This window comes from Neopsephotus bourkii, unplaced genomic scaffold, assembly GCF_033783945.1.
Source record: "Neopsephotus bourkii isolate Nb327-2 ecotype Australia unplaced genomic scaffold, CSIRO-AGI_Nbou_v1 NB_1630, whole genome shotgun sequence".
NCBI lineage: Eukaryota > Metazoa > Chordata > Aves > Psittaciformes > Psittacidae > Neopsephotus > Neopsephotus bourkii.
The window spans coordinates 11,859,077-11,885,706 of NW_026902105.1; the positions used below are offsets into that span (position 1 = coordinate 11,859,077).

Below are 26,630 nucleotides of genomic sequence, written 5' to 3' on the forward strand. Positions count from 1 at the left end.
AAAAGGAGCAAGCTACATTTATTAAACTAAAGGACAATCTTCTCCAGTGACCTCAGGGTGTAGTAAAAATGAGTGGTACTCAAGAACAGGATATTAACTCTATCTCAGTTTTGCAACTGAGATTTATGATGGGATTTTTAATCTGAGACGGCAGCTCAGCCTTATTTAAAAAATACTGCAGTTGCAGTGTGATTTGATAAAAAAAAAAAAAATAGAAAAGAGAAATCCTGTGCTGGAAGATACATGCCATGGAGGCACACGAGCCTCTGCCTGCAGGTGGCCACCTACTTTGTATAGGAATGATGCCATGAATAAATAGAGCAGCAACTTCCTCCTGCAGACTTACAAATGCTTTGGCAAAGTTTTGCTTGTATTTGTAGTGAAATCCTTTTAAATTTGTCTGTGTTCAGGATCTTATATATGACTGTGCAAACACTTCTGATGAGTTCCATAAAGAATTAAAAATACCTCGAACACTCATGCAGAAACCTTATTTCTGCAAGGTGCTCAGTTGAGGATCAAAAAGAGCAGCCCCATCCACAGAAAGGGATGTCATAAAAAGCCACAAAACCAATTTCATATGATACCATTAATGGCATTCTGATTATTCCAGGCTCTTTGCAGGGTAGGGTAAAAGTAGTCTGTCTGATGCTGAAGCCACTAGTGTCAATACTAAGGTTGTCAGAAGGCTGTTCTGGCACTGATATTTGTCCATTAAACAGTAAACAGCCACCAGGTATCAACAACTTGCAATCTGTGCAGGATATTAACTGGTAACCTTAGTGAGTCAAGTGAATATTATTCCCTCGTGTAAGGTGGGACTTCTTGCTCTTTCTCATCTGTCTGTATCTGAAAGTTAGGCATCTAGGCTCCCTCCAGAGCCAGAGTGAAAGCCAAATTCCTTGAGAGCAACTTATCCCTTTCTTCAGGGATGCTGCAAAAGCAACGTAAATCACTCCAGCTAGAGGCCCAACTTTTAGATGGATGAAGTGTAGTGAGACCAACCTTACCCTCAGTGTTTCACCTGACTCCAAGGTACCCCAAAACCACACCAGATCCTTCTGTGAAAGGTGAGCCAAGTTAGAGAGGCCAGCTCACACTCAGGTTTTTGTTCTCATGCTTGCACGTACCTGGTTAGGTGCTTCTGGTGGCATGGGGGATGGCGATTTGGACTGGAAAGCATCCTGGGACATGAATCCAGAATCATGGGAGGACACACTGGACAGCCTCATGGGTGCCTGCTGAGGCAGATTGGAGCTGCGATAGCGATAGTGTGAACTAGGTGAGTGCGAGTGCGAGCCACTGGACCGGGAATCACTACTGTTAACGCTGTTCAGACTGCTGTGAGAGACAAAAGGAACAAAGAAAGGAAAGGGGAGAGGAAAAGACACAAGGGCGGGGTGGGGAGAGACCCATATACAGTACAATTAACATTCCACATGTCTCTAGCAACAGGCAGCATAAACCGGAAAAGAAAAAATGTTGACAAATTAAATATATATATATATATGCACATATATATCAGTAAAGAACCATAAGCAGCTGCAGTATCCCTTGGGACTAGAGAGAAAATGGCATTTTACCTTCAATTTTACTCAAATTGAATTCTGTAACCACTCAAGAGTTCAAAGTCAGGTTAGGGATGAAGGGATGGATCACTATATGCCCTCTAGCATTTGCTCAGCACTTGCACAAAACCCCTCTGCTGATGGCTCTCTCCTATTCTCAACTTCCACCTTGTTGCTCTCGCACCATGGCCCAAATTTTCAATGGGATCTCTAGCAAGGGGGCAAAGGCATCACAGTTCATCCAGAAGTCTGCCTCTAGGCATGCCATTGCAGTCAGACTAACCTAGTTAGCCTAGTCAGTCACCAGGCCAACCGGTGAGACTTTTGAAAGCAGCATCAAAACCTTATGCTTCAGAGTACCTGGAATAAGTTATGCTCACATAAAGGCTTCCTACCAGATAAAAACCATGGAAAACCATGGGAAACTTCTGAGTGAAGTCAGACTTCTGGGTATGTAGTTTAAATCAGTAAGATGGTCAGAGAATTAAAACTCCAATGAATATCCATAAAAATACTTGAGTTTTCAAACAAAGAGATTGATTTTTAATCTCTAATATCCATGAATGACAGCAACGACATGCCGGCAACGTGGGAGCCTCTGAAGCTTCCTGCTGAGGTGGCTGAGCAGGACTAGCAGGATGCATCAATCTGAAGGCAGCTTCCTACTTTTGCTGACAGGAGCCCACTGACTAGCTGAAAGGATGGCTCTGAAAGATACTCGAGTGAGGACTGCACCTCCTGTTCACAAATGCCATGTACACAGAAGACGTCCAAGTCAGCTTGGAGCAGGGGAAGAGGAGATCTGCCTTATTCTACCCACACACAACAGTCTGTTGTTATACAGGTTTTACTACACAAGAAGATGAGGTTGATTAGGAACAGATGATGAAGTTTGGGGTTTGCTTTTTTTTTTGCCATTTTCTTTTACAGCTTCAGGATATTGCATCTTTAAGCTTGTGCTCATTGCTCTAAATATGCATGTTTTCACATATATATATAAAAGTACTGAAGTTTTTTTTTATATATATCTGCATGCAGAGACAAGTAGGTACATAGGAGAAGTCATGTTCACTTGCTCTGACATGCTATAGGTAACTTTGCTCATACACAGGGAACCTGCAGTACGTTATTCATAAAGCAAACTAAAAGGTAATCATTTGAGAGCAGCTAGAAAGGTGTTGAGCAGAATACACAATAGGGTATCTTCCTTTTCAGTAAAAGGAAAGAGTAAATGTAGACACCAGGGTATGGGGGCAACATGCTAATAAACTGTTTTATGAGAGAAAACAGTTTTTTACAGAGAAAGCATAGACAGAATCCAGTGTTTCAACATATTCCAGGACAGCATTAGACAGCATTAAACAGTCAAAAAAACTTGTATCGAAAAAGCATTTCCATCTACCAGACTGATAGGGCAATTGCCAAGGATGTTTTTCCTTTTTCAAACAGTCTAACTGATCAGTAACAGCTACTCAGAATAATATAAAAGGTCATCACATGAAAACAGAAAAGGAAATTCTGAATGAACAATTTCAGAGCTTAGATTAGTACAGTCTGCTCTTTGATCTGAAATGGATTCAAGAGAACTGAATCAAAAGCATCTTCAAGTTGCCTTGAGTTCAAAAGTTGTTCAGTCATGCCCATCTGTTTCAATATTCCCAGTCACATACTTAAATGGATAAAGACCATGAGGGGTTGATTTCATTAAGAGTCAATATTTAAGTATGCATATAAATCCGTATCACAGTCTGAACTTGCTTCCCTTTGTCCCCCAACAGGTTAACATTAAATATTACCAGTCCACTTACCTGCAAACACTAGATTTTCTGGACATGGTAGTACTGGGAGAGGATGGAGGAGTCTGATAAGACCAGCTGTAATCAGAACCTTTCAAATCTAAAATTACCTGATGAAAGATAATCAATAGCATCAAGGACGTGGAATTCCCCCCCGGTTAACAGAAAGCATCTGCTTGTCATACAACATTCATCACCACAACAACCTTTCCGTGCCAACTGACCCAGTCTCAGTGTTCTTCCAGAATTACACTGTGTATGTTACTCAGATGAGGCAGCTTCATCCTTAGCTTTTCAGGAGCTACCATACTTCAACACTAGGGCTGCTATCAGAGACGGAAAGCTCAGATTTGAATGGAAACATCTTTGAAGAGTAAACTGAAGATTCATTTTATGCATGCTCTTTTGTTTTGTTACAAAGCATTACAGCCTTAGGGTTTAAAAACTGTTGCATTTTAAAAAGTTAATCAAAGATCCAATATTCAACCACAGCAGAGCTTCCCTCCTGCACATGCCATCAAGCTATCTAATCCCAGCAATCTTGCAACCATAAAATACAAGGATGCTGAAACGTAAGGTGAGGAGATGACACTCCTTCCTCATGTACTCTGAGCACGAACTGGGCATCTTCATATACGTCAAAGTGTCACTGCTACCACGTCACACTGGTCTCACCAAATACTTCAGGAGCACTCAGTCAGCATTTCAAAACCTATTTTTTTTAAATTTGTTGTTTAAAATGACCTTGCTGCACTGAAGCATCTACAAAACACAACGTTAAGGCGCTAAGTGCGAGTAGTCAATATTCCTCATAACACAGACAGAAAACCGCTACAAATAAAAACGTTTTCAGATAACCAGGACTAACCTGTTCACTTGAAGATGGCAGCTTGTGTGGATCCATGGTGAGACTTTTCAGGTCATCTGATATGGTTTGTAAATGGGTTATTTCTCCTAGCATTGATATTTCTTCTTCCTTGAAAGACAAAAGAGCGAGGCTAATCACAGCCTTACTTTTAAACATCACACCCATAACACAATACAGGACCTTCTTCTTTTTGCTGATGACTGTAGGAATGCACAGCAGAGCTTTTTTCTTTGCCCATTAATTGTTTCTTACGAAAGAGGACTGAAAATATTAAGAGCATAATAACTACTTTGAGATTGCTGTCAGTTCTGAGGCCCAGAAATCGTTTCATCAATGAGATAAATAAGTCTCAGTCTTCTTGATATGACATCTTCAGAAAAGAGAATGTCATTTCTGCTGCCTTTGTAAGATTTAACTCTTCCATGTACACTCACTAGTATGCCCTAAGGATTTTAACCTTGAACATAAACAGGGACTAAACTCATTTGCTAGTTTTTGGAAACTTTGAGATAAATGAACTACACAGGTACAGAGCATTAATACATCTATGATTCACTCTGGCTCGAGGTACATCAACAGCTAACTCAGACGATTCCTGCACTGTAAATTACCATGGTAATACCTTAGCTACCATGCTGATTTCATCCAGGTCCTCAGAGTCTGGAATTCACATCCTCCTGCTCAGCCATCACCTCCCTACTTCTCTAAGCATGATTTCCTGTTGAGATTGGTGCTCTTTGTAAACAGGCATTGGGAACATCTTCCTGGTACGCTGGAGGCCTTTCAGAATGCATCATGCTTGCACAAAGCCATAAACAATTCATCACTGGGCTTCAGACAATCTCAGATGATGACAATATACCCAAACCTTTTCAATGAACTGAAAAAGCTGTCATGTAGGAGGAAAAGAGCTACCAGAAAACTGCAAGGAAGCAGCCCGCCATCTGTCAGCTAATGTCATCTTATACACACAGGGGAGGTCTTGAAACATTTACCAGTCCTAGGACTGGAGTAAGGCTAAGGAAGATTTATATTAAAGTGGGATGTTACAGAAAAAAGCAGTGGAAAAACTGCATTAGCAATGTCTCAGGTTGGTATGCGTAAGGAACTCAGGCCCACTTAAATCTTTGTGCCCACTGCTCCCCCATTAGTCATCCTGAAAGAATTCAGTGTCTTCCATCCCTGAATTACTCCAAACGCCTAAAAGAAAGGTCCTGACTCTTGCCACTTCTAGGCAGAGATGCAGGTTGAATTTTGGCTCTCAAAATGCCCTCGTAAGATGTAAAGAGATACTCTTTTTAGAGACTTTTGGCCATTTATCTAATTTGTGAATCATACTGACATAAAATGGAGAGCTCTTACTATCACAGGGCGCAGCATGGAGATGAAAGCACAGAATCGACCGCGCTCCTCAATCAGAGCTTTTCTGACAGCTTGCTTCTCGGTTTCTTCAAGCAGCAGGTACTTATCATTGACATCTTGTAAAGCACTGTCCAACTGGGGCTGAATGTCACCCCGTCCTGTATGGAGGAAACAATCAAGAGTACATTCTGTCAAAACTGTGGTTCTCCGTAGAGGAAACCTCATTTTCAGCCAGCAATGCTGCTGGATTGTGCTTTTGCAATGCTAGTCTCAAACAGCATTTTCCCTCTTTCAAATTAGTATGTGGGTTCTTCCCCAACTAAACCAGGCATTTCATGTCATTTTTTTTCGCTCTTGCCCAGAATATAAATCCAGATCAATTCAAAAGGGTTCAACAAGCCAAACACAGCATTTCATATGAGGGTTTTCTCAAAGTGTTAGCTGTAGGAACCCTTCACACCATCCTTGCTGAAAATCAACATCTTGCTAACAGGGTAAGCATTAATCACTACCTGCAGGTAATAGTCCTTTTTCCTTCCTACTTTTAGGAAGTAAAACTACCTACTTTATTTGTCATTAGCAAGGTCCTAATGACAACTTTGCAGGGTCACTAAATGAGTGCATGGATCTCCTATATGAGATGGTATTAAGGACGTGTTACTGGTCAGTGGATCACTGGATTCAAGTACTCTACAGAAGCAACTGCTAAACCAGTTTTCTTTGTTCCAAAGTCCACAACAAAAACCACTTATCAGCATCACAAGCACACATTAATGTCCAGTATTTGTCTATGGAAATAAAAAAGAAAACAATGAAAAAACTTCCAATGTTTTGCAATCAAGAAGCTTCACTCTCTTAATTCAGCCAACTCATTAACACCGAAACATTCCATGATGGTTAAGTACCTTATTCTGCACCAACTGCTTACTCTGCATCATGCCAAAAGATTTACTTCTCTAGGAATGAAGAGCTACCGCTCAGCTTTAGTGCTATTGAGCCAACAGTGTCACAGTTGCAAGATGTTTTTGTGCACCCCTAAATATTTTAAAGCACCTCAGTTGTGTAAATCTGACTCAAATCTCCCAGAAACACCATCACATGCATGAGTATCTAGGTACATATCCATGACACTGTTACTGAACACCAGGGAGTTAATATTGGAAAATGGTGGGTGAGTTACAAGCAGCTACCCAAAATCAATTTTTATGGACAATAACCTTTCTACATAGAGGATTTACAGCTGTGAGCAAGAGGAAGAAAAAGGTCTCTTGATGTGTGTAGTACACAATGCAGAAGACTCAAGGTCAGGGTTACAAAACCTTTGCCTTATTACCATATGTACTTCTTCCATACTCCAGAGCAAGGTAAAGTCATCAGCTCCACTGCACTGAAACACAGCCGGAGCCACAGGAAAGACAGCAGTGACAGAAGCAAAGAGAATCACACGAGTTTAGTGACATTACAGACTGGAGACACACGAATCTTCTCCATACAGAGTTAGACAGAGGTCAGATAAAACTGCACAGACACCCACAAGCAGAGTTCTGTGATGAATCACATGCAGTGCAACACAGGCACAGCCACTGCCAAATCTACCTGGGTACCAAACTGTCAGCGAAACACCCAGTGTCTGATCCTACAGGTCAGGCTGACTGGTGTATTGTGGCCATGAAACTGTTGTGGAAGTAAACAGCTTTAACAGAAATGGACTCCGAAGTTGCAGTCACCTGCTTCCTCTCTCAAAAGTAGCATCAGCCAGAAATAAGTTACAGAAGAGTCCTAGATAACTCCGTGAAGGTACTGTGCCTTCTCTTCTGTCATCCTTAGAAGATAAACTGGGCCCTTCTGCTTGAAGACTGTTCTGTACATTTCAGGCTCTTCCCCATATTCTTTGCTATTAGATGCAGCAATTACACATTCTACTCTTCTCTGGGACTGTTCTTTTAAATTCCTTATGAAACCAAGACCTGTGTTATTGCTCAGACCCCTTATTTAGAGAGCTGCCTGGAAATTACAACAGGCAAAATAATCTCCAGTTGTTCAAACTAGATACTGGCTCACTACCATGAGTGTACCAAAGGCAGAATATATTAGTTGCTAACTAAATCACATACTCGTTAGCTCAGCTCTAGAGAACTGCTGTAAACATTCAGCTGCTCCACCATATGATCATGCACATAACACAGTAAACCCTTGCTTTAGCATTCACCTACGCGATGAGAAGGCACACACTTAGAAAGCAGCTGGACTCCACTGATAAAGTGGGTTTAATTATAGTGAATTTTGATAATTTATGTGGACCTCAGAGCACCACATCTTGGACCAGAGCAAAAAGAGCACCCAAAACATGGGGCAAAAATGAACCTCATTTGTACCTGTGTTACTCAATCCAGTAGTTATCAGGATAATGTTTATCTGTGTATTTTAAACCTCTGGCAGAAGTGTATGTAAAACTGCATTGCTCCAACATCCTCTGCAAAGGATGTGCAGACCTGGCTTTATGCTATAAAACCTATATAGTCCTATAGTCCGTGGAAACATGCAAGCTGTCTGGGGCATCACTCAGAGCAGGAAACAAGCTTAGGTGAATCATTCAGATGAGGCTCTGAAGTCAGATGTTTACACGGCATGAATACAGCTGTCTCCTGATGTCTCCTTGCAACTCATCTTTTAGGAGCAGGAAAGCTTTATTAACATCCTTTAAAAGCTCCAAAATGCAGATGTCATTCTAACAAGCCTTTTGAAATCAGGCGTTAACTCTTCCCACTCCCTGAATCACCAGTTGCCTCCCATGGCACTCAGCTTGGGAATTTGAGGGACAAGATCTCTGCACAATTTCACCAGTGTCCTTTGCTAAGCAAAGCAGAGCATATCCCCTTGATAGCACTCCTGCACCCAGAGGACACTGAAGATGTGAGGGCCAACTGCCCATCACCTCTGCTCCTCATCTACCTTGTAACTCTGCCAGTTTGAATCCACTGCTCCTCTCAGAAGGGAACATTGACCACTAGAGAGCAATGCAATTCTTTTCCTCTTTCAATTACAAGGAGGTCACTTGTCTATGGCATCCCTGACAAATGACTGCACTGTTTTTGCCGTGGACATGAAGCACACTCTCATAAGGAACATCACCAATTGATGATTCTCTCCAGCCCGTGTTCTCTGGCCTTTATGTTACTGGTTCGGAACACAACTATCTAATGAAAGAAAATAGTTCCAGATCAGTCTTACCATGGGCCAGCTGCATAAGTACATCAGAAAGGGCACTCCTACCCCAGCTGCAGACAGGTCTGAACGACCCACCAAAGCAATCAGCATTAGCAATGGTCAACAGCATCAAATGTAGTCACGGCCCTCTGGTCTGCAGCCAGGCAGACATGAATGTGATGGAGGGATGGTTCTGCAGAACATGCCTAGCTGCACTTGGAGGAACAAGTCAATAATCTGAAAACCAAGGAGAAATCCAAACCCAGCCTTTCCCAAACTGGAGCTCTGGTGTCGCAGAGAGCAGCAGAAATGCAATACCAGAAGTTGCGGACCAACTCCTCCAACAGCCTGGGGACTTGTGGATTGACACAGGCAAGAAACAGCTAACTGAACTGCTTCTCATCAGTACTAACACGAATCCACTGCGACTCCAAGGACAGCCTTCACATGCTACCTTCAGAGGATGTGCTTCACATCATTACCATGATGTAGAAGTGCTTTAAGGGACCGGCATGCATTAGAGCCTCAGGTTTAGAGCATTCTGTGTGACTCCTGGCTGAAAGCCTCACACAGCTTCTTAAATAATCACTGCTGAAAAAGAACTTTAGTAAATGAAATGCATTAGGGACAAAGGAAAAAGTAAATTTAATTTTAAACCCAATTTCATGCCTATATTTTATAAGACGAACTAGCAAAGCTATCAGAAACAGGAAAGGAGAACAGTGATTTTTAAATGCTGGCAGTGTAAGTCTGACTGCTAGAGTTAATGCTGTTATTGACAAAGTAAAATATTGGTGATTCATTATTACTGCAGCAAATAATGGTGACATTTTCCGCATTCTCACTTAAAGAATGCTCCCTAGCACTTTTTTAGGTGTCTACACAGAATCTGAATAATCAATACTGGACATTTTGCCAGGATGAACAATCACTCTAAGTCCTGCACAGTAAAGCCAGTAAATAAACTAATATAGATATAAGCTGAGAATGGAAGGATTTTGCCACCAATAGGTGGGAAAAAGTGGAAAACCTCATTGCTAGGCTTAAGTGCAGACCCCTTCAGCCACCAAATCTGAGTCGTTCTGGTGCCCACTGGAGATCTAAGGTGTCCCTTAAAAGAAAAGCTCCAAGTTACCAAAGGGAACTTCCAGACTGAATTACAAACCAGGAAAACCACAAAGGGGACAAGCAGCAGGCACCAGGGTGCCCAGCTCCCAAAGCCTCACTGAGATGCCTCAGCCAGGGTTACAATCAGTTTATCTCCTCAATCCAGGCTTCTCCAAAGGGCAACACCTACATCATCACACTTACAAGGGGAGATATGGTTATTTCTCTCAAACTCAGAAACACCGCGTTTCACTCGCAAAAAAATCTCAAGGCAGCTACTTTAAATCTGCAATACAACTTGAACAGCATTCCAATTTAAACAGATTTGAGATGGGATCAGGCAGGAGACAATTGTGATGCTGATTTCCACCCCTTCCCCAGCACGCCGTTAAATATAGCGATTTCTTACCTATTGGTTAAGAAAGGCGCATGCGATTTTCAGAGAAAGGGGGACTCAGATCACAGGTTTACAAAGAACAACACTAAGGACTTTAAGCTCTAGACTTTAAAAGTCATATTAATTATTAATAAGATATTCAGTTATTCGAACATCACCTTGATGACGTGTCTATTCCATTTAACTTCTCTCCCAAGTGACATGACTTATCAGTCCATGTTAATCCCTTTCTAATATACACCAGAGGTTTATCTACAATACTGATTTTCTTCTTTTACAGCATTCCAATTAGATGCCAAAAGAAAATAAATCAAAAAACGGTTTGTTCATTAAGTGGTATTTTAGTAGTTTCATTAGAAATTAAAGTCTAGGCAGTTAGTTGAGACCAGACACCATAAAGAGGCCACAGCAAGGGCTACAATAAACCAGCCACCAGGGTTACAGCATGGCACAGACTTACCCAGAGCCTCAGCTGTCAGGCGGGTGCGCATGGTGAGAAATTGCAGGACACAAAATTGACACAGAAAGGAAAATAAAAAAAGTCAAACTGGTATTCCAGCATTCCTGGAGTGCAGACATTATCATCAGCGCCAAGACGAGAGACCGAGCGGTTCGCACTAGACTATTCTGACTTCTTCCATTGCTGATAAAGACAAAGGCGTTAGCTTTGCTTCCTGAAGAGCTGTTGCAAGTTAAACTCCCGGTTATTTACCATAAGGTTTTATTTTAAGAGTCTTAAAGCAGTTTAGGAACTTAGTTTAGCTTGCAGATCCCCAGGTGAGAACATGCTAACCCGTGCTTTAGAGAAAGGGCACAAGACAGCCAACCGCCAAACTCTGGTGAAGCTGATGAAGTGGCACAAGGCTCATCCCCTCACAGGGAGGGGGAACTCGGACTTAACAAAACTCTAGGTGGGTGCTGCACTAGAAACCACAGTGCTTTTTGATGTTCTCTGCTGCAATTACATTAATAGATTGTTAATTAAATGAAAAGCTAATTGCTGAAGCAATGTGGAAGAACATCAAACAGATTAACCATGATATGTAGATTTTCATTTAAAAACTTTATATAAAATGTTGTGCAATAAACCTGGCTTGCTGTCAAAAAGAGGGAACTATCAAAAGGCATTCAAAGCTCCAGGAATGAAAATAAACCAAAGAAATAACTCCAGCCATGGATTTTGCAATTTATTTTCACTGAATTCACTGAAGTGGAGCTTACATTACAAGCTTAGGGAGGGAAATAAGAAAAAACATCAAAAACCCCTCAGGCACCATGGCCTCATCCACACAGGATTTTCCCCCTGAAACAGATAAGGGTAATTTTCTCATTAGCTTCCCTCTTTCTGAGCTGTATCACACCAACTCTGCAGTGAGTCCTGGCTCTCACTTCAGTCATTATGCCACACTTGACCACTTTAGAGGAACAAGGGCATCTCCGGTGGAGAAAGGGTCTGGGCAGGAGCCTTCCCTCCGCAGCCTGCCACTTCAGACCGGGCATGTGTCAAGTATAGAAACAGTGCAAAGTACTTGAATGAGAAGGTGAACATGTGCTTTAAGACCTGAGATGTTCTTTGGTTGTAATTACATCGAAGAACTTTGTTTTTCAGTTAAGAGTCAGGGTTTGTGCAAACATCGTTGAGAGCACTGTAAACGATATTACAGTTTCAAAGGCCAGAGCGTAACACAAAACCAGCAAAGGCTCTACAACACAAACAGGTCATCTTTGCTAACCAGAAGGAGGGGAAGAAAAGGCACTTTCGGCAGTATTACAAGAAATGAATAATGATGTTTCTCTCCCTCAACTTCATTAAAAGTGAGAATACTTTCCAAAACTGCTGCATACACAAAATCAGGGGTGGTGAGTTTGGATACTCAGCACTGTTGGGACAGAAGAACAAATGTTGTACTGAATGTTAAGGGCATTCTACAGAAACCTCTGGGAATGACTTAAGAGATAAAAATCAGTTTTCACATTAACATGTGTATGTACTATTGAGAGAATGTTACATATAACTCCTTTTCACACATCTGCTTGGATTTAAACATTGCCACACACAGCGTCACATGAAGAACCTGAAAATGAAACCTGCCAGCCAAGTTATAGGCACAAGGGAAATCTGCCTAGTTAGTCATCAACAGCCAAGGTGAAATACAGAAAATGTGCACTCTAGATTTTACACAGACATTCACTTCTATTTTAAGTTAGTCACTCAACTATTTTTATTAAAGTAAGCATCATGAATTTGATTAACCTTCCAAAACGGTCACATGCAGAGCCACAGCTGCTGTCTATGCTCTGAATTCAGTATAGCATCAACAGCTTCCAGCAGCTCTGGATCCACTCATGAGGCCTTGACTCAGCAGAAACCTAAACATGGGATTTATTTTAAATATGTGCATAATTATTGTGCTGACTCAGGTTTGCTGGGCTGCCTTCTGATGCGCCATGTTTGTCTGAAAACAAAGAGCAATTTAGAAGAGGTATCCAGGCCCATGCATTACGTAGCTTCATCTGTTCAGACAAGACTGAAGTTTCAGTGCTGGGGTGGGCAACAAGTCCTAAGGGCCTGTTTTCATTGGGAACAAAAGCATGAGGAAAGGATGCACCTCAAAGACCACCGTGACATCCCCAGGGACTGCATGGATCTGGGAGGTGCACCAGGATCCTACTTAGACTTCACACACTTTGACTACATATGGGCTTATTTTATTTAACAGTCAAAGAATGAAGATTATCCCTGTAAGGTCTTCTGAAACGAACACCTTCATTTACACAGAGACTTGTCATTTTACCACGTATGTTCTTGCAAACTTCCAAAAAGGATCCCTACATTCTTTTTGTTTTATTGGGAAAGCCTGGTGTTTTCCCCATCACTTCAAGCCTTGGGAACACCTTCACTGCAACTAACACACCTGTCCTGCAAACATAATTTCTAAGAAATTGTTTTAAATGCCCAGCCTGAACTTTCAACTTGGCCACATGGAACCAGAACAAACAGACCATGCATAAGACAAAGATCAGGTGAATCCCAATGTATCAGCTCTGCTAAGGTGGAGTGCCCAACCTTGTGGTGCTCCTGCCAGGACAAGCCCATGGCCCTTTCTCCCAAACATCCTTGGGATGCAGAAACTGCTCTGCAGGCTGCACATACTGGCTACAAGAGGGAGCCTCTGCAGCCCGATGTGGCAGGGAGAGAGAACACCAATGCCATGACACGAATGAGAAACGTAGAAGGTTATATTTGAGTTCCCAGATCTGAAACTGCCCAAAGCAGAAGAAAACCATTTTCCCATCCAGTCAGAGCAGAAAAAGCTTGAAGGGTGGTTTTTAGTAGCATGCACAGTATTTAAGCAAATCCAGAATTCAGCAAACATCTCACTTGCCCACAGATGATCATAATGTTAACTCAAAAATAGCCTTAAAGCACTAGGAAGGAAATGACTTGGTTGTTCTAGAGTTCCCATAGGTGAGTAAGTAACTTTACAGAAAAACGAAAGGGACAGGTCCAGCTTGAGGAAGAACAGAACAAAGAAATGTAAGTCCTTGCAACAGGGGAACAGGAGAGTTGAGGACACAGTAAGACAACCATGCACCCAGCCACATGCCTGCCACGACTGTTTCACTCAAGTTTCCCTGCCCACAATTCAAATCTCATCTGTGACCTGAAGCAGAATCACTACTGCAGTTTTGTAATATTAGGAATTAACCTCTTCTAAGGATTTTTATCCTCAGTGACAGGAAGAGCAACACAACTTCACCACAGAGCACGTTAGATCTGTCAAGGTGGGTGCATACAGAAGGTATCGCAACATTTGACAATGCACTCAGACCAATGCTTTAGTTCTTTAAAGTATGGATGAAAAAGGAAAAGAGGGAAAAAAGCATCTGCTACTTCTCTTCTATATTTAACCTCTGGAGGTGCCTTGCAAGAAGACAAAAGGATTTCCTCCTGCCTGTTCATGCCAGTTCCATGTCCTTTTTATGTGCAGTTTTGGTGTCCTCAACATAAAAAGGACAGGGAACTGTTAGAACAAGTCCAGAGGAGGGCCACAAGGATGGTCAGGGGACTGGAGCACCTCCCATATGAAGACAGGCTGAGAAAGTTTGGGCTGTTAGAAGAGAAGGCTGTGTTGAGACCTCATAGCAGCCTTCCAGCATCTGAAGGGGGGCTATAAGGATGCTGGGAAGGGACTCTTCATTAGGGACTGTAGTGATAGGACAGGGGGTAACGGGTTCAAACTTAAACAGGGGAAGTTTAGATTGGATATAAGGAGGAAATTCTTTCCTGTTAGGGTGGTGAGGCACTGGAATGGGTTGCCCAGGGAGGTTGTGAATGCTCCATCCCTGGCAGTGTTCAAGACCAGGTTGGACAGAGCCTTAGGTGATATGGTTTAGAGCGAGGTGTCCCTGCCCATGGCAGGGGGGTTGGAACTTGATGATCTTAAGGTCCTTTCCAACCCTAACTATTCTATGTTTCTATGCCAGGAACCCACAGGGCCAGCAGCTTGGGGCATTCATTCTCACAGCCACATGAGCCTCGACACTTCACTGCATCTCTCCTCCCCAGGGGTCACGAGAACAACTCTAAACTCATCAAAAATATTGCCGCTCCTCCCTTCCCCTGTACTGGCTATTTGGGAGTCTCCATCAGTTCCACCTTCCCTGTGTACCTCCTTCTGCAGTCAGCTTTAACCCCACTAGTCCCACTGGGGTTGTGCTCTGGACCCAAACGCCCTGTGTGTGACAGCAGTTCCAAGGGAGGCAGCACAGAAATACAGCAGGTTCATTAACAACTCCAAAAGCATGTCAGAACAGCAAAATTAAGCAAGGGAATGACATTAAAAAAGAGGAAAAAATACAGCTTAATCGTAGCATGGCTGCTATAAAAACGACGGCAAAATGAGGCCTGTTCCACTCCCTGAGCAAAGATATTTAATCCTGAAGGAGGACAAGACACCAGTGTGCTGACCCTCATTGCTACGCATGGCACACATCTGGGGAGGGAAACAGAAACCCAGAAAATACAAGGAAGGCGACTTGACCTAACTACCCCTGAGAGACAACCTACAGTAGCAACTGCTGTATGAGAACAGTGGGGGGTTATTTCCAGAAGGCTTTAAGTGCTTCTCTCTCCTCTTTCCACCTTACAGAAAATGCTGTCTCCTCCTCCAAGACTGCAGATTAGTTTACTCAAGCAGGATAAAAGGGAGATGGAGCCAAATAGGTGTCAATGCACAGAAACAGGTTCAAAAAATGGTTCCTTCTTCCCAGATCACAGACGTGTTTTTCTCAGCTCTCACCTACCACGCATTCAGGGCTTGTCTGTACCACAAGGGGACAAGAAGCAATGAGACTAGAAAAGGGGGGTAGTGGGAAGGAGAAAGTAAAAGAAATGGAGGGAACATCATAGGCTCTCTAAAGCTGTTGGTCTGAAGTCAGACAATTTTGACACAAAATGAGAAACATAGTTATGCATCACCCCAAAACAAAACCTTATCCCAAGCAATCATGTCCCCCTTAAGGTGACCATTTTGATTTAAACCACTGAACTTTTCCATGGACAGACACACCGAGCCTACTGAGCTAAGCTCCCTCTTGCTGGCTCCCACCTCCCCCTCCCTTATCCCTCATCTAATGTCAGCTAAAATTCAAGAGCAGTTTTCCAGTCATGTGGCTTTCTACCACTGCAGTTACTGACTCACCTATTTAGGAAGGACAGACAGAGACAGCTCACCTGTTCTGGATAACACTTACACCATTTAAAAGGTTCAAGAAACTCACCACCCCAGCATTTATTTTGCTTGTCCCTGGGCTGACAGTTTTTAGGCAGGAGGAGAAGGGCAAGTTACAACCTGCAGGCTGAGAGCTGCTCACAGCATGTTTCCTACCCAGCTGGGAAGAGCCTAGTGCGGGAAAAGGAACCAGAAAGTCTGCTTCCATACAAGCTCCACATCATTTTCCCAAAGCCTGGTGGGGTTTGCACTTGGTCAAGTAAATCCCTTAGTGATGGCAATGCTGCAGCTCTCAGTGATGCATGTTTCCATTAGTGTGATGACAAAACTCCTATGACAAGATGGTGGTGGGAGGGCAACAGGAGCCTGAGATTCAGCTGCTAAAAGAGACAGATTGCCTTTGTGGAGAGCTCCCTTTCTTTTCTGACTCATCTTTAGTTTTCTACGGTTGCCAAGTGCCCTCCTCCTGACAACAACCCAAGCCACCTTCTCACACTGAGGAACAAGGTAAGGTTTAGGAGATTATAGGATGTTAAAAAAAATCAAGAAGAAAGGTGGTAGAAAGGGAGAACAGTGAGAAATGTTAAGTTACAGAACATTTACATAATGGCTTTCTTTATAGTACTCTAAAAGATTCTAGAAAGTCTTACAGGTATCTGCACAAGCCATGTTACAGAGGCAACGTTCCTAACAGGAATAAGTTAGCAGCAAATGGTCTATTTTAAAACATGATTGACTTTGTACAGTTTTAAGGCTTTTGTATAAGAACATTAGACAGCAGCTTCAGGATATGATTTAAATGACACACAGTAATTGTATCCTGGTGTTCAAGTACATACCAGGAATGCATTACAGGAGACCAAACTTACAATAGAAAGTCCTATCGCTGTTCAATCTTTGCCAACGAGCATAGCACAAAAGGGTTTTAGCAGTACAAGTATGAAGCAAGTTACCTTTCTTTGCTTTCTTCTGTAGCTTCAGTGTATCAGATGATTTCTTTTTTATCTCTTGGCGGGCCTTTTTGTACTCTAAAAAACCACATAGTCTCTATTACCAACACACTCAATGTCAAAATGAATGTTTTTTCACAGAAAAGCCTCTGTTTAAAGACATTAAACTACAAATTTTAGGAAGACAGTTACTATTAATCAAAGCAACTCAGAATCTGCATTTCGTAGTGCCTATACGTTTGGCTTAATATAACATTCTAGGGTGTGAGCACATTCACATACCAAAATCTTTCCCAAATAAACAAAGCCTTTACAGAAATAACAGCTGAGAACACAGTACAAAATTAGAGTGCTTTTTGTTTGAGACTCATCGACTCTCAGGAATGGAAAACAGAGATGACAGGTTTCTCAAAACATCTGTGTTCAAAAACAAGTATCCAGAAATGGCAAAGCAGAGAATACCCTGTGATCCTTCTCCAGCATGAGAGTCAGGCAGAGGGTGCTAAACTTTGCCCAAGGAACGGTCCCTTTGCCAGCTCTTTCTGATGAAGTAGAGCACACTGCAGTTGTCCCCATTTTCAGATAAGCTGCCAATCCCGGGAGAATTAAAATCCCGGAATCAAACATTACACCTCTAGTCCAGGCACACTGAAGGTACCAGATACGAAAGCTGATACTTAAAAAAAAATAAAATAAAAGATAAAAGGCATGTATGCATGTATATACACATACACATACACTCTAACAAAGGAGGGCAATGTTATTACTCTTCTATAGATGGAAAAACAGAAGCAGGCTGGTGGTGGGCACAGGAACTGTACTGAGGCCAACTATACCCATGCCTACCTACTAAGCCCTAAATCTCACTGCCACTTTGGTCAGGGTTACCCCTACCTACAGGAACTCAGGTGATGCCTCCCTCCTGCTCACTACGTGCTTAACACTCTGCAGTACAAAATGGGAATCTTTTCAAGAGCTGCTAATTTAGCCGCTTCTGTTTGCCACAGTAATAGTGGGGCAAGAAGCAAATCCTGTTTTGGAGGCCAGGCTAACTTCTTCTCACCAGCTCTCACCCTCCCCAAAGTAAATTATGGTGATGCTGTTTCTTTCAGACATAGCAGAAGTCTTCAGTTTTCAAAGGTTAGTGGTGAACTGCAACCTGCTTTCAGCCTCTGTACTAGAAGGCCATCATCCCCTGTGCAAGTCTTGCAAAGCCAAAGGCATCTACCGACGTGCTCTCTCTGCACAAGACTTTGCTGCCTGCTGCTCCTTCCCCAAGAAAGCCTCTGGAGCCATCAACAGCACAGCAGCTTTCAGCATCCCATGTCCAACAGCACAGCTTTCCCATTCTCTGGGTGCACATTTCTGTACCACATCAGACATAAAATAACGACACTGAATGTTTTACAGGGCTGTGTATTCTCTGGAGGACACTGTCTGAGACACAACATGATCTTACAGTTAGCTTTTAATGACACCCCAGGGCTTTGCTGGGACAGATGTGGCACCCCCAGTTCTCAGCACTACTGGAAATAAGGTGAGAGTGAGCTAACAGAATTAAAACCAGTCATTGCTTCCCAGTCTAGGAAAAACAACCCATCCCTTGGTGACCTGCAAACTAAAGCTTCAAAATGTGTATGCAAGGGTTTAAAATGTGTTAGGCACTTTGGGAATGCTTTAGAAAAGTTACCATACATATTTAAGTGAGTCACTCAGTTCCCCAGTACAAACATGAAAAGAGGAAGAAAAGCTGATATTACAATCTTACTCCTATTAAAGAATTCTTCCTCTGTTAACTACCTTTTGCATGGTCTTTATCCAGTTGATTGGCCACTTTCTTCCACTCTTCCATCTGTTCTTGAAGTGGGTTTATCAGACAGTCAATTAAAGCACTAATTTTGTTGAAAAAACACAAAGAGCAATCAAATCCTGCAGATGCCCCTATTCTTATATAGAGAGCCAAGGTCAATACTGGAGTATTTTTACTTTTTGCTGTGACAGCTACCAGTGTCACAATGTAAATACCAGAACATAAAAACGTTTACGCTAGAGAAAGGAAAAGAAAGGACTGGATCAAAAGGAAAAAACAAATCCACATCACAAGATTACTGCACAGAAATTGAGGACAGCAAGGAACAGAGCGTAAACCAGAGGACTGACCCAAAACAAGGCCAAGATAAACAGTTAGATCCTACTCGCCTGTCACACAAAGAGCAGTTTAAATGGATACTGTGGAGACTGGAAAGGTTCATGCAGCCATGAAGATTCTGAACATAAATAACACATGTATACACACAAGGAGACAGAGCAGTTGTGCAAGCGAACAACATCCTGCCCACTGATGCGCCTCACCTCTCACCAGTGGAGTCCATGATACAGCACTAGTAATGCTCCACTGATTAATGAGATTGGGATGGAATCATTTAAACAGCTTACTCTGGGGCAACTAGAGACTAAAGTTGTCCCCTCTCAGCCAATTTCACAAATATCTTTATTTTAAAAAGGAAAAAACATACCAGGTCATCAGGCAAATGGTGAAGCATCACTTTGCTTTACCTCAGGTCAAGGATAACCTTAAAGTCTGGTTTAAAAAGGCACACATGCAAACTACTACTTACTAGCAAAGCAGGTTGTTTATGTGTAGCCCAGCTTACATGTGAGTTAATCCCCTCCCATTACCTCTACAGTCTAACTGCAAAAAGGTGAATTTGCCTTTTTCATACTTATTTGCTGAAAGTTTCTCTCTTGGCTGCAAGTTATTTGGGCTCTTCAGTAAGCTGAGGAAGCAGCACAACACTTGCTTCTGCTTTAAAATTTAGTGACAAAGCTTAAAGTCCTGAAACAAAGACAGGTTGGTCACATTAGCAGCTGCCTGCTCAGCACTGAGCAACAGGAACCAACAGTGACAAGCTCAGTCCCCAGAACATGCATGAAATCCTGCATGTTCACAACACCTAGTGTGCTGCTGGGGGAAAACAACTGCTGCTCTCAGTGACGTGGTCAGAAAGCAGCTGAAAAGCCAGTGCTGGTGACCAGCTTTAGGTGTCCCCCAGCAGCAAATGAAAGACCAACCTTGAGCTCCAGGCCAGCACAGAGCCACTCACCTTGAGAACTGCCGGAGTTTGGACTCTATACTTCTGTGCCTCATACACATCCTGGTGAGAGCAGAACCAATCTCTCTGGTACCACCTGAAAAACAAAACACGAAACAGGTGAGATCCCCAAGGAGACTGCAGCCTGTGTTGTAGAGCCATGCCAACCAGAAAGCAGGTGCAGAGTCTTCCAAAGCAACTGTAAAACAGATTCATACCCACTGTAGAACTGACCAGGCTGTTAACTGGGCAGACCTCCGGGATATCTACCACCTCGGGAAGAGATTCATTTTTGTTCATCCAGAGACCAGAACAAGCAAACAAACACAATTAAAATACAGTTCTTCCCAACAGCTTGTGCTGTGAGGCACAAGTCCATGGCAGGAAAGTTAACTGAGAAGGGCTTGAGATGTCAAAATAAAAGAAGCAAAGCTGGCAAGTAAGCTGGGATCTACAGTTTATTTCCACATTTTGGATTTGATTCAATTTTTCCATCCCTAGATTCTTTAGACCCAATGCCTCAAAAGAATTTTGCTCCTCCAGAATATGCAACTAATCCTACATATTACCTCATACATCACTGACACATGCCATCAGTGCATCACATGTACCTGCCATCTCAGATCACGCATATATTTTCTATTATATTGCCAGGAGGTGGCACTATTTGCTCTATGCCCTCGCTCTTCTCTGCTCCTGACAATGGCATGACAGCAAGAATCATTTGCAAGTGTTCCTCCTCTTCGTTTCCCCTTGTAAAAGCACACATTCCTCCATTTCCCGCTTTAATCAGCATTACCAACTTTGATCAGCCTATTAAATTCCAGTATAATTTTGTTTTGGTTAGCGTTAGTCTTGATAATTGCTTAGTTCCTATTTGCAAGCCAAATCTACTATTCCCAGGGTACAAACATCAACCTTTGCACAAAGCTTTTCCAAACTGTAGCGTTCTCCACAACGGCAAAGATAGCAGCATCTATTTAAAAGCAGTTTGATTCTTAAAATAACCTCAGACTTGCAATATACAGTAAAGTATCTTCCCTACGCTTTATAAATGGTATTGCACAAGTAAAACACTATTTTCCTAGTAAAGAAACTTGAAGATTTTAATAGTTTTATTTAGGTTTTAAGCACAAAACCAAGTCACCACCTTCCTGCATTCTTGCAGAATTAAATCCTGTGCCCACAAAAGGGCTCTGGAACAAAGACACTAAATAACTGGAACGAATTGTGGCTATTTGGTATTTTCCATTGTCCAAGAAGATAAACAGAAAGTCCTTTGTCACTTGCCCAATTACTCATGTTTTTATAAGGAGCTTTTCAAATAATATTTGGTAACACTGAAGAGCTGTGGTCTCACTGTGTGTGGGTGGCTGGGAAAAACATATGGATTTCAGCCTGGATCCAGACCCATCTCTTCCGGCACTGCTGCACTTGCACTAGCTGCCACAGACTCTGGAAGTTGAAAAGCAATAGAGAAGATGGCAAATAGCATAACAGAGAGAAAGCAACTGGAGGAGGAGGACAATGTCCACAGCAAAAAGCAGATCTCTCTCCCAAACATCAGCATTTTTCTCTAGAGCCACTGCCAAATAAAAGTAAGTCTGAGCCCAATGAGGCACAACTCCAACGAGATGAAGAAACTTCCATGGCCATTGGCAGAGCAATTCCCAATTGAGTTTAAGTGAAAGGCAGGTTTTTCAGGTTGAAAACTCACTGAAACACCGGAGTATTAAGGACTGTCAAGGGTTAAGTGACACTGCTTTCCTAAGCCCATTATATGAAGAAAGGAAGAGTCGTTTCAGAACAATACATAGGAAATAAGGCACTGTGTGTTTTGGAGACTAGGAAACAAGGGTCAGTTACTATTAATATTAAATTATGAGATTTTAACTGAAACCCCAATAACCAAAGTATTAATACATCCTTTCAACATACAGCACAGACAAGGCCAGGTTAGCAAAACAGCTGTATAAAGGTAGGTCCATACATTGCTAGTTGTGCTTGTTTAGAAAAACCCAAACAACAAAGCACAACAAAGTAAATAAGGAATAAAACAATAAAGGAATAAAAAGGTTATTCCATGGAAAAAGAACAAACCCAGCTGGTTGAGGATGAGGAGGTTTATGGTTCTTCCCACCTTTTGAAACTTCATGTTATCCATAGTGTTTACAAGACTAGGGGGAAGTACGAGGTGTTCATCCTGTAAATAAAGACTACTCTAACAAACTGCTAAAAAGCATAAATCTCTCCCAAACAGCACTTAAATTATAACCTCAACCTGCCTAAAAACGAAGCACCTGGGAACACAATCACTCCAAATGGCTACAACAAAGAAGGATTCCTGTTCCTCTGCAAAAATCATACATTGCTACAATCAATAAACTGAGTTTATTGATAAATAGAGTGAGTTTACAATAAGCTGAATTCAGAACAACCCAAGCTTAACTACCTTGGCAATGAGATTTCTGCAGTACTTCAGAATAACAACATAACGCTTGCAGGGGATGTACATCCCTTATAGAGTCTTCCAAGTGCCCTCTCTGCTCCTCTTGCTATTAGGACCATTTAAAGAGTTCCCTACAGCCTCTTCCTGCACAGCACAGGAGTGAGCTTTGTTTTTATTCCTCAAAGTCCTCTCCTTTCCAGCCTGGCAGCTAATGGACACTCGGTGCATCAAGCACAGAAGGGGCAGGCAGCAGGCACCTGCTGAGAAGCTGCTATGTGCCAGCAGCTTCTACCCCAGCAAAGGGAAGTAGTCACCATTCAACACATGCTGCTACAATAAAGTCACTATGCATTTCCAATTCCTGTTTAAAAGCTAATGTTACTGGTGTCTAATTAAGCATGGGAGAGAGAACCTCTGCAAGAGACAAGGGGCTTTTTCATTTTGGCACTCACTCCATTAGCAGAGGCAGGAACCGTGTCCAAGAGTCCCTATGTACCTACCCAGGTGAGACAGCCCATGATACACCTCCTGCAGAGTTTCTGGATGCTGAAACAGCAGCATTTCAGAAAGGATGACCTCCTCAGATAAGCCTAAACAATGTGCATTTTGGGGGTGCTTCAGCAGTGCCTTGTTAAAACAGCCACCAGACTGAAGAATAGTACCTGCCTGTCTCCTCCCACACCTGAATCCCACTACTCCTCAATTTATTACATATGCCAACAGTACTGGAGTTAAGCATAGCTTCACCTCCCTGGTCCCAGCTGTATTATCTTGAATAATCAAAATGCTTCCTGAGAAGGCACCCCCAAAACAGGTCTCTCACCACCCCTTGATTTATTGAGCTGGAGCACCATGGCCATTTCCGAGGTATTCAGCAGTCCTTCCAAGAACATGTGTGGTGCAAAGGGTTTATCTCAGCTGCCAGTAGCTTCCTGCAAAGGCTGGTTCCCACCAGCAGAACTGCACTGACACTCCTGTTTCCAAAGGATTGGGATCGGCTGGCTACACAAACCAGCAGAAGGGAATCGTTTTATACCACTGCAGTGGGTTGAAAACATCCAAATGTAACAAGGATGGTAGTTTGGATTTTCTTCAGTTACTCAATCTCAGCCAGACAGCCTCAGTCAACATGAGTAACATATGCTTTCCATAAATTGTCATTCAGTGTTACAGTAGTAGTTTACTCACTGCTTGGACCTTACAGGCAACATTAACGTATGTACACTCTGGATGTGGGCTATGCAGCTCAGTATTCAGAATAAGAAGTTTAGTGCACTGTCCTATGCTACAGTCATGCAAAACCTGCTTCAGCCTTCAAATTAAGGTTTACTTCTTAACAAAGAGCTGCTGCGTAACTGACCAAGTGCCTACTTACTTGAGGACAGAGCCATGAGCCAAGCAGGCAGACGACCAAGGGGAGATAACTCCTTTGTCAGTGCTATCAACCCCAAAGACGTGGTGGCTGAAAGAGCATCTGAAACAGAAGTACATCAGGAGCCTGCCAAAAACACTGCCCATCTCCACTTCACTTACAAGCAGGTGCCTGGCAAAAAGTCATGGCATTCTCCAGAAGACGTAGTTTCCTGAAGAGAAATACTGAGGCCACGCCAGCAAACTTTTCATCAGACCAAGAGTACATTGGGTGGGTGACCTGAGCTCCATTCACTGCTCTGCAGCCATGCGAGTTGAACAGCTGTGCCTTGGGCTCTCAGGTTATAAAATGAGGCTGTGAATTATCAGCTTCTCTGACATGCTACAGTAATTCATCCATTAAGGCAAACAATGCTTGGGAACGGTGTAAAGTAATACTTGGAAACTGGAGACAAGAGCAATATTCATCAGAATTCCCACTCAAAGTGGCTTAACAAAATGCTCCTGTCAAATTTGATTAGAAAGTGGGTGATAACATCAGTCTTATTTCTCATAAGTAAAAGGCAACTCTGCCAGGCAAAATGTGCTTTTGCTCTCACCTTCCTTGTTCTCCCTATTCCTGCCTAAGCCTGTAAAAGACCAAAAGCCTTTTTCATGTAAGATAATTAAATGAAAGTCTATGGACCACGACACTACAATGAGTCCACTATAAAGGCATAAATGATTTTCTTTCGATGCTTGCTTGTCATTCAACATTGCAGAGAGACAACAGGGAGAGACTGTAGGAAAGAGACTCAATTGTTTTATTGGAGTCATTATGTTTGTATTTAATAATGATCATATATCAAGGAAATGATTATTTGATGAAATGTGCAGCTGTACAACTGCATGGCCTCTGTATACTCCAAACAACCCATTACAATCAACCTCTTATCTTCCTTCTCTTGCTTCACTGTTGAGCAACCCCAGAAGGCTCAGGAGATGACTGCCTTTCAGGAAGTGCCTTTAAGGCTCCAACTTACTAACGAGCTCGTCTTTATCTTCAAGAGCAGAGTCAGCTATTCCTCTCTTTCCCAAAAGGGAGAGATTGATGAAAAACGGGTGTAATACTTTAGTAATTTCAAAGTTATCAGAAGAGGCTTCCATTTTTGAGCAAAGATTAAAAGCAGGAGCTGAACAGAGGCTAGATTATTAAATATAACTCTGAATATACAGGCTACGAAGCGAGGACTAACAGCAGGACATTTGAAGTTAATGGTCATTACTCAACCCTTTCCCAAACTCACACTGTTAGAAGAGCAAGCAGTTTCCATCACTCATTACATGGGGCATGGACCTTGATCTTGCAAAACTGTTTATGTGGATGCCTCTGTGTAACTCAAGGATGATGGGATCAATGCCAGGGTGCTACAGCAGACAAGAGAAAAAAAGGAGGGCTTTTGCCTAAAAGTGATCAGCACAGAGTTTGTAAGCGTTACCACTGAGATGGAAGCCTGGAAGTGGAGCTATGGTAGCACTTCATGATTCAGGGTGTCAATGGCCTCCAGGTAAGGCTTGTAAGGTGGAAAAACACATCAAGAACTGCAGACAACAGCATCTACCAACCAGGCAAAGAAAACAGGACACCCTTATTCCTAGAGCTACCATGAGCCTTTCTGAGCAGCATCTGGCAAAGCCTCTGAAAGCTGCTGCTCAAAACCCGCAAAATAGAACATTTCTTGAGAGACTTGCACAAGTTTTAACTCTGGCATCTTTCAGAGAAGACTGGATCAAGAAATGTATACTCAAGGTCAAGCTCACCTAAGGATTTCAGATTAACTGAATCTAATAAAGCAACTCTGTCAGGCCACAGTCACATACTGCATCTCTGCAGCTCTCATTGCAAAGGAACAGCCTGCTTGCCACGTTCAGCTGAGTGCCCTTTTGGGCAAATCACCTGGAAAACATACTTTCAGAGGCCTGATATAGAATTGTCACATTTGCTAGAGCCCCATACAGTCCAGATGACCCTGAGAAGAAAATGCAGTCAGTGGTTTATTTTCTCCTTTGCAGAAGAAAAACAGGATTTGCTCATAGATGGACCTAGCAGGATCTCCAATTTCATTTGCATTGATTTTAAAGGAGGAAGAGTTAAGTTGAAGAATGGCAGTGGCAGCTAGTTAAAACAGTGAAGGAACAGGAAACCTGGGCCATTGCTCACCCACAGCCTGCCCTGGCAACCACCAGCTTCAGGAAGTCCTTAAAACAGACTATGACCATGTTCCAGTCAGTATGTTAGAGAACAAGCAAGAAACTCTCATGACTCGTTCTGTTCTAGCTCATTCCTCTGCTGAGCAGCATTTTTGCTTACCCTAGCTGTTCTCCTAGCAGAGCACTGAGCAAAACCCTTGTCCCATGGGAGTCAACACGAGCGTTGACATTAAACAAGCGAGGTCAGAATTTCAGCCATGTACACGGAGGTCATTACAGTCTGTCTGACATATTAAATACGGTCATGAACCAGCCCTGCTATGATCTTTGGACAGTCTGGGTTTAATCAGTCTCCAGGGCATGCTGGAAAGCTCACCTGGGGCCTTCTGTTTTTAAAGAAGAGGTCACACACAGAGAGGTGGCTGGAAATGCTTTGGCAAGGGTTTAAGTTAAGTTACCGTAGGATGCATGAGCTCCATTCTGGAGAAACTAAGAAGCTTGTCATTGATTCACAAACTGGTAAGAGACGCAAAATGCA

General features: G+C 42.5%; 1 protein-coding gene and 1 long non-coding RNA gene across 20 annotated transcripts in view; one reads left to right on the forward strand and one right to left on the reverse strand.

Moving 5' to 3' along the window:
• The window catches only part of MTSS1 (MTSS I-BAR domain containing 1), a 126,634-nt gene that overhangs the window by 15,301 nt on the left and 84,703 nt on the right, over positions 1–26,630 (reverse strand). For 6 of the 19 annotated variants that reach the window (XM_061373520.1, XM_061373512.1, XM_061373519.1 and 3 more), the window contains exons 5-12: positions 20,095–20,179; positions 18,791–18,882; positions 16,994–17,068; positions 10,766–10,777; positions 5,595–5,752; positions 4,233–4,340; positions 3,377–3,474; positions 1,131–1,341 (exon numbers count right to left, since the gene is read on the reverse strand). In XM_061373520.1, coding sequence (XP_061229504.1) covers positions 1,131–1,341; positions 3,377–3,474; positions 4,233–4,340; positions 5,595–5,752; positions 10,766–10,777; positions 16,994–17,068; positions 18,791–18,882; positions 20,095–20,179 — 839 coding nt within the window. Of the gene's footprint in view, positions 1–1,130; positions 1,342–3,376; positions 3,475–4,232; positions 4,341–5,594; positions 5,753–10,765; positions 10,778–16,978; positions 17,069–18,790; positions 18,883–20,094; positions 20,180–26,630 lie in introns of all 19 variants that reach the window. The other 13 variants (XM_061373525.1, XM_061373514.1, XM_061373528.1 and 10 more) reach the window with 6 other exon arrangements.
• On the forward strand, positions 5,630–17,776 carry LOC133223100 (uncharacterized). The gene is made up of 2 exons (XR_009728460.1): positions 5,630–5,749; positions 16,979–17,776. It is a non-coding gene; the product is annotated as an uncharacterized LOC133223100 (long non-coding RNA).